Here is a 13132-nt window from a genome sequence, read left to right on the forward strand (position 1 = left end):
GCTAGAAAGGCAAAGACTCCGGTATCCACCAGGGGAATTATACAGTTTAGCCATTGTATATGTTTCCTGGGATTGCCAGCCAATGAGCTGACCTACATTTTATTTGGGGCTTACTCAGTGTTGGCAGTTGTAATGGTTTGAGACCACAAAGCTTGGAATCACCCACCTATAGGTGCCTGAATTCATCAGCATTCTGTCCTTTTCCCTTATTCCCAGTGCGAGCAGTCCCACCTCATGAGAGAGCATGAGGATGTCCAGGAGCGAACGACGCTTCGCTATGAGGAACGCATCACAGAGCTCCACAGCGTCATTGCGGAGCTCAACAAGAAGATAGACCGTCTGCAAGGCACCACCATCAGGTACATGGCTCCAGTCGGCTTTTACTCTGCCCCTCCTGCTAGACCTTCCATCTTGGAGCTGAAGTAGCCCCAACTATTAATATTTTAACTCCAAGACCGAAGTTCTAGTTTATAGATTATAAACTAGATTATAATGATGTTTTCTTTGTATCTAAGGCTTTCGAAGTGTATATTGCTCTTAGCTTTGTTAATCATGTGCTTTCACCTCCCTTATTCTGTTCTGATTTGGGTCCTTACAATAACCCTGGAAAGCAGTCAAGGTGGGGGTTGTGGTCCTCAGTTTATTGATAAGGGTATGAAATCAGAAGTTGAGTGAAATGCTTTAGTCATGAGTTCTAAATGGAGCCCCTTTCATCTTAGAGACCAGCGTCCCTGCTGCTCCTTTTATTCACTGGGTGGATGCTAAATGTGCAAACTGTGTCCCTTCCTTGGAGATTTTGAGAGATTTATGAATGTAGCTTATAACTAAGCATTATGTAGGCTTCTAGATAATCTGATTATGTTTTGAGCTTACCTCAAATTGCTCTACCAACATGGATTTATCCTCTTACCGAACTCATAAGGCAGGGGGCAAGATTTGACCCATCATTTTACTGGTGAAAAAGCTGGGGCTTAAAGAGAGTGACTGCCTTGTAGTTAAAATTAGCAGAGGATAGAGGTGGGTCAGAACCCAGAATATCTCTGCTTTTACTGAATTTTCTTTTCATAACAGTAACTGGTAGGGATTCTGACTTCCTTATTTGTAAATCACTTGGCCCCTAAGTCTCCTGCCACAGTATTAGTTGTTTGTATCTGCCCTGTTTCTCAGAGGAGAGGTTTGCTTTAAATGACTTACTGAGCCATGGATGAGAGCATTTTCATGTTCCTGACGATGCTCAGGGAACAGCCTGAGGACAGCAAATGGCTGGCACCTACCTTTTTGGAGAAAGAGTGCTTTGTTCACCGAATGCTTACACAAGCCACAATTTTAAAACAGTTTCAGAGACAGCTACTTTAAACTCTCCTTCTAGAAGTCAGAGGAAACTTTGGATGCATTTTGTTCCAACACCGAGAGTCACAGTAATAACAGGGCTTCTTGATGAGGCTACTAATGGGCATCTGTTTTCTGGGCAAAATTGTGGAAAAATTTGCACTGAGCTAGAGCCACACAATAAACTGCATATTCTAATTTAGAACCTCAAGGCTTTTAAATTGTATATTGGTCTTCAGAGTGATTGTAGGTTAGAAGTACATGAGCAGAGAAGAATTTTTAGCCCAAAAGAATGATTGTAGCAGATTTAAAGGAGACTAACATAGGACACTGGCAAATTTGTGATTTTTATTAATACATGTTGCACTTTTAAACACTTGAGAAAGTGAAAGGAAATGGGCTCAGTAAGTTGTGAAAAATACAAAATGTGAAAAAATATACATCACGTAGAAATCTCAATTTCAAGATGTTTAAATTGAATATAATGACCAAACTGCTTCACTTTGAAATGCAGTGAACTTTTTGAATACAAACATTTATTGGTGCCTTTAATTTAAAGGAAGACTACATCTGTGGAGATGTCATATTAAATTCTGCCAGTCTGTGTTGTGTAAATGAGCTGGCCCCTCCTTGAGGGGATTCCCTGCAAGGCTGGAAGATGCGTAGACATGTTGACCAATGAGACCATGTCTCTTCTTGTCCTCTGAGCTCCTGAGGCTTAGGCATCTCCCCAGCCCTCAGCACTCCAGCAAATTGGTTTGGTCTCTGAATTATTCAGGGTTCTCCAGAGAGACAGAAACCAATAGAACATAGAGACAGATATATATCTATAAAGATATGAAAGGGGATTTATTAGGAAGATTGACTCATGCAATTACGGAGTCTGAGAAAGTTTCACAACAGGCTGCCTGCAAGCTTGAGACCCTGGGATGCTAGCAGCGTGACTCAGTCCAAGTTTGAAAACCTCAGAACCAGAGAAGCTGATGGTGTAATTCTCAGTCCAAGAGACCTGGAGGAATGCAAGTGCAGGTCCTGGAGTCCAAAGGCTGGAGAGCCAGGAGTTCTGATGTCCAAGGGCAGGAGAAGAGTATTCCACCTCCTGGACGAGGGAGAGTGAATTTGTCTTTTCTCTTCCTTTTTTGTTCTATCTAGACCCCCAGCCAGTTGGATGGTGCCCACATACACGAAGGGTGGATCTTCCCCCTTAGTCCAACAACTCACACACCAGTCTCCTCTGGAAGCACCCTCACACACACACACCTAGAAATAATGCTTTAACATTTCTCTCAGGCATTCCTTAATCCAGTCAAGTTGACACCTAAAATTAGCCATCACAGTCTCAGCTCTTAATATGCTATGATGGGCCAAATGCAGTAGGAACTAGGCACCGTGGATGAACTCTAACTGCCCTAGCATACCCAGGGTCTACAGAATTGCTTGTCATACTGGACAGACACAGTGGTGGTACCATTATAGACTTAGGTGTCACTTAAATCAGGCCTCAGTTAAGAATTTATTGGAAGAGGCTAAAAATCTTTATTAAGGGCATAGTTTATATAACCTATGATATATCCACACTTAAGCTATACTGAATTGCTTAAGGAAAGAAAATGACAATCTCATAGTTTTCTATTTTTTTCTCAGGTCACAATCAAAGCACCAGGCACCTTCTGTGACTGCCCTAGAACACTCTCCCATCCCTTATAGTCACAGTGTTAATGTAGCCAAAAACCAGATACTGCAGGTTGCAGAATTCTAATGTGAGTTGAATTCATAGCCACATCAGATCTTTTAAGTGAAGATTAAGGATTGGTAGGAAAAGGTGAAATTGTGAGAATTTGTAGGGTTCATTTGGGTAGATTCACATGCATTCACATACCTAGAAACTACAAATTCCACTGAGCACTCCTTCCTACAGAAACAGTTCTCCTTCCTCATCCAGTAAAGCAAGTCCTATCTTGCTTGGAGACTCTATAACTATTTCATGCCAGGTAGGAGGTGGCAAATATAGTCATGTCCCATTTCTACTTCATCTTTATCTTTAGACCTAAAAGTGGCCAAATGTCATCATGTCCCAAAGAGATAAGTAGAAAATCCGACTTGGAAAGATACAAGTAAAGCACCGGAAGATTTATAAGATTCCATTAATTTACATTTAATAAAATTTGGGGAAGTTGTATGTTCCTTAGAGATGCTGGATAGACCTTTGACGCATAGTTTGCAAATATTTTCTCTCATTCTATAAGTTGTCTGTTTACTCTGTTGATACTTTCTTTTGCTATGCAGAAGCTCTTAAGCTTCATTAGATCCCACTTGTCAATGTTTGCTTTTTTCCTGTTGCTTTTTGTGTCTCTGTGTGGTGGTACATGCCTATAGTCCCAACTACTCGGGAGGCTGAGGCAGGAGAATCACTTGAACCCAGGAGGTGAAGGTTGCATGTGTCTTTATAGTAGAATGATTTATAATCCTTTGGGTATATACCCAGTAATGAGATTGCTAGGTCAAATGGTATTTCTAGTTTTAGATCCTTGAGGAATCGCCACACTGTCTTCCACAATGGTTGAACTAATTTACACTCCCACTAACAGTGTAAAAGCATTCCTATTTCTCTACATCCTCTCCAGCATCTGTTGTTTCCTGACTTTTTAATGATCGCCATTCTAACTGGGATGAGATGGTATTTTGTTGTGGTTTTGATTTACATTTCTCTAATGACCAGTGGTGATGAGCTTTTTTTCGTATGTTCATATTAATTCATGTGTGAGATTAGGAACTAAGGGTTCTAGACCATGGAGGGAGGAATTCAGTTGGACTGATGATGACTTTATTTATAGGACTTTTCCTGTGAGAGATTCTGGATTCGGTATGTTAGGCTCAACAAAGGACTCTACATTAAATTATGTTGAAATGCCAGAACTTTCCTAGTATAATCTAGAAAAATTTTAGCAGCCTGAGGAGTCAGCAATGTTGACTGGGAGATAATGTCCTTAAAATGGGGTCCTTGGTACCACTGAACAACTACAGTCAAAGTGGGCTTGGTTATTGTATTGGTCAACAAGGTCACAATAGTAGTCAAAAAAGTTTGACCTGCTAGGGATTTTTGTAGTGGCTAATTAAGCATGAGATCTCTAGAACTGATAGAAATGGGCAGTGTACTAAAGTTTTAGCTGATCATTATAGTCAAACTCTGGTCTGGTGAACAGAGACTTTACTTGTCATCACAATGGATAATCATGGCCTCATCCAATTCACTTACCTGAATAACAGGCCAGTTATAGAACCAGAGCCCCCTGGATGAAGGGGAAAATGTATACAATCATGCCCCAAGTGAGTGCAGTAAACTTTCCTTTTACCCCTTCAAAGAAAGAGAATGGCAGGTACTTATAGGAAGAGTGTGCAGTGGGGAAAAGAGAGAACCATATTCTGAGATAGATTACTAGACTTTGAATCTAAACTGATGACAGCCCATGGAGCTCCAAAATATTTGTGGTTTACAAGTCAGAGTAGGGACTTAGGAAGGTATATCAGTCAGCTTGGGCTGCCATAACAAAATATCATAGACAAGGTAGCTTACACAACAGAAATGTATTTCTCACAGTTCTGGAGGCTGGGAAGTCTAAGATTAAGACACGAGCTAATTTATTTCCCCATTGAGGCTCTTTTCCTGGCTTGCAGATGGCCACCTTCTCACTGTGTCCTCACATGGAGGGAAGAGACAAAGAGGAAGCAAGCTCTCTGCTGTATCTTCATATGAGGGCACCAATCCCATCACGAGGACCCCATCTTCATGACCTCATCTAAACCTAATTACCTCCTAAAGGCCCTATCTCCAAACACCATCACATTGGATGTTAGGGCTTCAACATAAGAATTTTGGCATGGGCCAGGTGTGGTGGCTCATGCCTATAATCCCAGCACTTTGGGAGGCTGAGGCAGACAGATCACTTGAGGATAGGAGTTTGAGATCAACCTGGTCAACACACCCCTGTCTCTACCAAAAAATACAAAAGTTAGCTGGGTGTGGTGGTATGCGCCTATAGTCCCAACTACTCAGGAGGCTGAGGCAGGAGAATTGTTTGAACCCAGGAGGTAGAGGTTGCAGTGAACCAAGGTCTTGCCACTGCACTCCAGCCTGGGTGACAGAGAAAAAAAAAAGAATTTTGGGACACAATTTAGTGCCTAGGACTTTCTGTGATTACCCTAGAAGACTCTCCCATCCCTTATAGCTACAGAGCTGATGTAGCCAAGAATCAGACACTGCAGGTTGCTGAAAGTCAGGTAATAAGTAGCATTATGGACTCAATCCAAATCATAGTGGACCTAGTTATGGCACCATCTGAGAGGTAACCTTTTTCAACGCCCTAGAGATGTGGTAAATGCTCCCAAGTAGCAACAGTGTATGGTGCTGTGTTTTGTGGATTGAGAGAGTAGAAGTGGCCCTTCTTATGCATAAACCTAAAAATCCACTTCAAAAGTTTTTGCTTCTGTTACCCTGATACCAAATGCAGACAGGGGCATAACAACAACAACAACAACAACAACAAAGCACCAACTTCAGGCTAATATCACTAATGAAAATAGAGGTAAAAATCCTCAACAAAATACTAGCAAATCAAATGCAACAGCACAATAAAAAAGGTCATTCATGGTGATCAAGTGGGATTCATCACAGGGATGCAAATATTGTTCAACATATGCAAATAAATAAACGCAATATACATTAACAGAATCAAGGGAAAAAAGCATGACTGTTTCAGTAGATGACAGAAAAGAATTTGATAACCATCCCTTTATGATAAAAACCCTTATCAAAATGGATACAAAAGGAACATATTGATATGGTTTGGCTCTGTGTCCCACCCAAATCTCATCTTGAATTGTAATCCCCACATGTTAAGGGAGGGAGGTGGCTGGATCATGGGGCTGGTTTCTTCCATGCTGTTCTTATGATAGTGAATGAGTTCTGACAAGATCTGATGGTTTTATGCGTGGTTGACAGTTCCTCCTTCACATGGTTACACTCTCTCCTGCGGCCTTGAGAAGATGCCTGCTTCCCCTTCCACCATGACTGTAATTTTCTGATGCCTTTCCAGCCATGCCCAACTGTGAATCAATGAAACCTCTTTCCTTTCTAAGTTATCCAGTCTCAGGGAAGTTCTTTATGGCAGTGTGAGAACAGACTCACACACATATCTCAAATAAAGGCAACCTATGAAAAACCCATGGCTGATATCATAGCAAAGGGGGAAAAATTGAAGGCTTTTCCTTTAAAGACTGGAACAAGACAACGATGCCCACTTTCATCACTGTTACTCATTGTAATACAGGAAGTCCTGGCTAGAGCAATTCAGAAAGAGAAAGAAATAAAGGGCATCCAAATTGGAAAGGAAGAAGTCAAATTCACCTTGTTCACAGAATTATCCTGTTCACAGATGACATGATCTTATATATAGAAACCCCTAAATCCTCCAACAAAAAACTTCCAGAACTGATAAATTCAGTAAAGTTACAGGCTGTAAAATCAACATATTAAAATCATTTTAGCATTTCTATGCACCAATAACAATCAGCCAGAGAACCAAATAAGTCAATTCTATTTACAATAGCTACAAAAATCTAAATTTTAGATCTGAAAAGATCTAAATTTTGATTCCTTGCATGCAGTCCTAGCAGGTAAAAAATAAATAAAATTTGATTCTTACATAATTCTTACAGCAGCTCCTAAACCAGGAGAGCTACGATTACTCAAAGTCCTCAAGCAAGTAATTCTACCTGTAGGAATATCAATGCCTGTATGAATCTTATCAGAAGTTGTCTTATACCCATGAGCTGTGCCATCACTAGGTCTATTTTTATTTATTTATTTATATTTTCTTATTTCGGGTCTCTGTTTACATCACTGGGTCTAAAAGCAGACTCCTTCAGGAGTAGAGATTGTGGATTACTTCATTAAATAAAGAATTCTAACCAGCTGAGATGCTAGCTAAAGAAAATAAGGATTTCCTAGTAGGAGAAGGAAGGAGTAAATATCAACTGTAGCATGTAACCAGCTATAGCCTGTAATCAGAAGCAATGCTTAGGCTATGAATGTTTTCTTGCTTTTATGTATATATGCATGTCCCTTTTTCCTCTTACTTTCTCCTATTTTTTTTTATTATTTATTTATTTTTGAGACAGAGTCTCACTGTATCGCCTGGGCTGGCATGCAGTGGCGCAATCTGGGCTCACTGCAACCTCTGCTTCCTGGGTTCAAGCGATTCTCGTACCTCCTCCTCCTGAGTAGCTAGGATTACAGGTGTGCACCACCATGCCCAGCTAATTTTTTGTGTTTTTAGTAGAGACGGGGTTTCACCATGTTGGCCGGGATGGTCTCAAACTCCTGGCCTCAGGTGATCTGCTCACCTTGGCCTCCCAAAGTGCTGGGATTACAGGTGTGAGCCACCACATCCAGCCTCTCCTATCATTTTATATAGGATGAGTTGGTATTGGTGAAACTCATAATTTAGTAGGTAGGTTACATATCTGGGTGGGTTTTAATACCATTTATATATGCCAAGAGTGAAGAATCTGAACACAAAATCAAGAAAGCAATCCTACTTACAATAGCTACAAAAATCATAAAATACCTAAGAATAAATGTAACCGAAGAAGTAAAAGATCTCTACAAGGAAAATTACAAAACTCTCATTAAAGAAACTGAAAAGGATTCAAACAAATGGAAAGATCCCCATGTTCATGGATTGGAGGAATTAATATTGTTAACCCATTTGTGCCTAGTGTTCCATTATTGGAACGCTAAGCTTGTGGGAGTTATTTATCTCCTACTGCTCAAGGTCATTGCCAAGGTCTGATTTTTCACACACAAAAAAATTTAAGGCTCCAGCATAAATGGGTTAAAATGTTAGTACTACCCAAAGTGATCTATAGAGTCAGTGTAATCCCTATCAAAATGCCAATGTCATGGCCCACAGAAATAGAAAAAAAAAATCCTAAAATATATATGGAACTACAAAAAAAAAAAAAAAAGAGAGAGAGAAAAAAAAAAAAAAAAACCCAAATAGCCAAAGCCAATCCTGAGCAAAAAGAACAAAGCTGGAAGGATCACACTACTTGAGTTCAAATTCTACTACAAAGCTATGGGAACCAAAGCAGCATAGTACTGGCACAAAAGCAGACACATAGACCAATGAAACATAATAGAGAATCCAGAAATAAATCCACTCATCTACAGTCATCTCATTTTTGACAGAGGCACCAAGAACATACAGTGGGGAAAGAACGGTCTCTTCAATAAATGGTGCTGGCAAAAGTGGATATCCATATGCAGAAGAATGAAACCAGACACCAGTCTCTTGTCATATACAAAAATCAGAACAGATTAAAACCTAAACATAAGACCTGAACTATGAAACTACTCAGAGAAAACATTAAGGAAATGCTCTAGGACATTGAGTTTGGGCGAAGATTTTTTTAGTAAGACCTCAAAAGCATAGGCAATGATAGCAAAACTAGACAAATGGGATTACATGAAACTAAAAAGCTTCCACACAGCAATGGAACTAATGAAAGTGATAAGATAAATTACAGAATGGGAGACAATATTTGCACACTGTCCACTGGCAAGGAATGTAAGGAACTCAGTAGCACAAAAAACAAATCTGATTAAAAATGAGCAAAAGATCTGAATAGACATTGCTCAAAAGAAGACATACAGATGGCCAACAGGTAAATGAAAAAGTATTCAAAATCACAGTGAGATATTCTCTCTTCCCAATTAAAATGGTTTCTATGAAAAGCATAAGGAATAATGGATGCTGGCCAGGATATGTAAGAAAGAGGAAGTCTCATACACTCTTGGCAGAAATATAAATTACTACAACCACTATGTAAGACGGTATGAAGATTCCTCAAAAAACTCAAAATAGAACTACCATATGATCCAGTAATTCCCTTACTGGGTATATATCCAAAAGAAAGGACATCATTATATTGAAGAGATACCTGCATTCCCTTGTTTATTGCAGCACTATTCACAACGGCCAAAATTTGAAATCAGTATCAGTGCCTATCAACAGATTAATGGATGAAGATACATACAGTGCAATATTAACAGCTATAAAAAAAAGAATGAAATCCTCTCACAGCAACATGAACGGAACCGGAGGTTGCTATGTTACATGAAAAAAGCCAGAAAGCACAAAAAGACAAATATCGCATGTTCTTACTCATGTGGAAGCTAAGGAAGTAGATCTCATGAAGACAGAGAGTAGTTTGGTGGTTTTTAGAGGCTGGGAAGGGTAGGGAGGAGAGGGGGATGAAGAGAGGTTGAATAATGGGTACAAAAATAAGTTAGATAGAAGAAGTAAGACCTAGTGTTTGATAATTCAATAGAGTGACTATAATATTTTATATTTCAAAATAGCTAGTAGAGAATAATTTGAATGTTCCCAGCATAAAGAAAAGATAAATGTTGAAGGTAATGGATATCCCAGTTATCTTGACTTGATTGTTACACAGTAAAAATGTATGAAAATATCACAGGTACCCTGAAAATATATATCTATCCTGTATCAGTTTAAAAAAAAGTTATAGCTTCTTATTTTTGCAACTTTGAGCATTGCTGGTATGAAATCTTAGCAAGTTCTCCATCAGAGAATACACAAATGATTCAGTTGACTGCAACCTGTTTGGCCCTTTGGGACACCCCATGCCACTGAGCCAACAAGCAAAGAAGGAAGTTACTCTACTGGCTGGAGTAACTATCAAGAGGAAATTGGGACACTGAGTACTATGTCTGAATACCTAGGATACCTTCTAGTAATTATCCAGTGGTGAAAGTTAGTAGATTAGAACAACCCAATACAGGTCAGGCCAAATACAAGTCAGTCCACTGAGGGCTAGGCCCTTGAGGAATAAAGATTTTGGATTACTTCATTAAGCAAAGAACTCATTCTAACCAGCTGAGATGCTAGCCAAACAAATAAAATATGGATTTCCTAGTAGAGGGAAGTTATAAATATCAACTCTAGCCTCATGACCAGTAGCAGAAAAGATGGCTAGGCTGTGCATATTTTCTTGCTTGTATATGTATATGTGTGTATATATATAAACACACATACACACACACACATGCACTTTTCTTTTTCCTCTTATTTTCTTCTATTATTTCAGATAGGGTGAGTTGGTACTGGTGAAACTCATCATTTAGTAGGTAGGTTACATGATATCTAGGTGGGTTTGTCATTGAACTAGAAGAGTGAAGATCACTTTACAATACTATCGTTAGGAATAATGTTTAAAATTTTAAGGAAATTGGATCCTTGTAAAGTTCCAGTTAATATAAAACTCAAAAAAAGGAAAACATTATAAATTAAAAAATAAAAAATTAATCAAATTATTTTTTAAAAATCCTTATATCCCACACTGTAAATGATGGTACTTTGGATCTCTCGTTTTGAAAAGATGAATCTATTTAAATTGAATTGAGGGTTGACTACAGAGAAGGTTAGTATCATTGCTATTGCAATTTAGAAATTGTGGTGTGGATAAGAGGGTGCATACAGTTGGTCACTGAGTAACTAAAGAGGGTAGAGACTATGATAGCTGTTGTCTAGCACTTTGATACCATTCCCACCCCTCTCTTTATTCTCCCCAGAATCAAAAGGGGCCAGGGAACTATCTCTCAGACTCTTACCAGCTGGGTTCTGGATAGAGTTTTAACTGTGCTGATGAAATGCACTTACATGGGTTTGGAAGGCAGAGGGAGGTGGGAGCTATTCTCCCTCAGCCCATGGTGGTGCAAAGTCAGTAGCAGTTCCTGATCTCTGAGGGGATCACAGCCACGATGGCAAATCTGACAGCTCTTGGTGGCCTCTGCTCACCTCGCTTTTCTGCAGCCCTTCCAACAATTTTGCAGGCATGGAACTAAGTTAAATCCTTTCCACTTGAAACATGCAGTGCAGTTTGTTTTCCTAACTGAACTCTGCCTAATGCATCCTAAATCCTATCTCCTAGGATTAAACACTAAACACTTTATACATAAGGCCTTCTGAAAAATTTTATTCATGAATATTTTAAACAAATCTGATCATACAACACGCACTGTTTTATAATATGTGCTCTTTCTCTTTAAAAAAGCCACTGTTATGAGTGGCTTTTTTTAATGTTAATCTGATTGGGGAGATTATACAGTGGGATGGGGGAAATGGCAAAATATATCAGTAGCTCACTGGATGTGAAAAGAAAATAAAGAAAGATTTCTAAGCAAATTAAACATAAGATCTTTTCTTTCCCAAGAAGGTTATTTTCTTTTCTGTAAGCTACTCTCATAACATCAGCCTCTCACTACCAAGTCTCATGAGTTGTTCATATTCTCTGCTTCATCTCCCCTTTACTCATTAGCTCACTGCTGCTGTGTGGCTTCTGACTCCAACAGTTTACCAAAACCCACTTGCTGTGAACTGAGCTGTGGTGCCCCCTTTGCCAAATTCATATATTGAAGCCCTAGCCCCCACTGTGGTGGTATCTGGAGATGAGGCCTTTTGGAGAGAATCTGGGTTAGATGAAGTCAGAAGAGTAGGGCCCTGTCTTAGTCCCTTTGTGTTGCTAGAAAGGAATATCTGAGGCTGGGTAATTTATAAAGAGAAGAGGTTTGTTTGGCTCACAGTTCTGCAGGCTGTACAAGAAGCATGGCACTGGCATCTGCTTCTGGTGAGGGCTTCAGGCTGCTTCTACTCATGGCAGAAGGGGAAGGGGAGCCGCCTATGCAGAGATCACATGGCCTGAGAGGGAGGATGTGCCAGGCTCTTTCAACAGCTCGCTCTCCAGGGAACTAACAGAGTGAAAACTCACTCACCCACAAGAAAGGGCAACAATTTCCTCATGAGGGATCCACCACCCCCACGACCCAGACACCTCCCACTAGACTCCATCTCCAATATTGGGGATGAAATTTCTACATGAGAGTTGGAGGGGACAATCATTCAAACCACAGCAGGTCCTCAAGAAGGTATATTGCCTGTTTTTTTTTTTCATTGTTTTTTCAAAATTATACCTAAGTTCTAGGATACACATGCAGAACGTGCAGGTTTGTTACATAGGTATACATGTGCCATGGTGGTTTGCTGCACGCATCATCTACATTAGTTATTTCTCCTAAGGCTATCCCTCACCTTGCCCCCCACCCCCTGACAGGCCCCAGTGTGTGATGTTCCCCTCCTTGTGCCCATATGTTCTCATTGTTTAACTCCCACTTATGAGTGAGAACATGCGGTGTTTGGTTTTCTGTTCCTGTGTTAGTTTGCTGAGAATGATGGTTTCCAGCTTCATCCATGTCCCTGCAAAGGACATGAACTCATTCTTTTTTATGGCTACATAGTATTCCATGGTATATATATGCCACATTTTCTTAATCCAGTCTATCCTTGATAGGCATTTGGGTTGGTTGAAAGTCTTTGCTATTGTGAATAGTGCTGCAGTAAACATACGTGTGCATGTGTCTTTATAGTAGAATGATTTATAATCCTTTGGGTATGTATCCAGTAATGGGATTGCAGGGTCAAATGTTATTTCTAGTTCTAGATCCTTGAGGAATTGCCACACTGTCTTCCACAATAGTTGAACTAATTTCCACTCCCACCAACAGTGTAAAAGTGTTCCTATTTCTGCACATCCTTTCCAGCATCTATTGTTTCCTGACTTTTTAATGATCGCCATTCTGACTGGTGTGAGATGGTATCTCGTTGTGGTTTTGATTTGCATTTCTCTAATGACCAGTGATGATGAGCTTTGTTTCATATGCTTA

At 39.8% G+C, this 13132-nt stretch overlaps 1 protein-coding gene across 5 annotated transcripts in view; it reads left to right on the forward strand.

The window, feature by feature from the left end:
• Window positions 1-13132, forward strand: part of LOC108512897 (colorectal mutant cancer protein) — a 272212-nt gene that overhangs the window by 155530 nt on the left and 103550 nt on the right. For all 5 annotated transcript variants that reach the window (XM_017848451.1, XM_017848449.1, XM_017848450.1 and 2 more), the window contains one exon: window positions 217-359. In XM_017848451.1, the coding sequence (XP_017703940.1) occupies window positions 235-359 (125 nt within the window). In that variant the 5' untranslated portion in view covers window positions 217-234. The remainder of the gene's footprint in view (window positions 1-216; window positions 360-13132) is intronic.

This window comes from Rhinopithecus bieti, unplaced genomic scaffold, assembly GCF_001698545.2.
Source record: "Rhinopithecus bieti isolate Rb0 unplaced genomic scaffold, ASM169854v2 scaffold_31072, whole genome shotgun sequence".
NCBI lineage: Eukaryota > Metazoa > Chordata > Mammalia > Primates > Cercopithecidae > Rhinopithecus > Rhinopithecus bieti.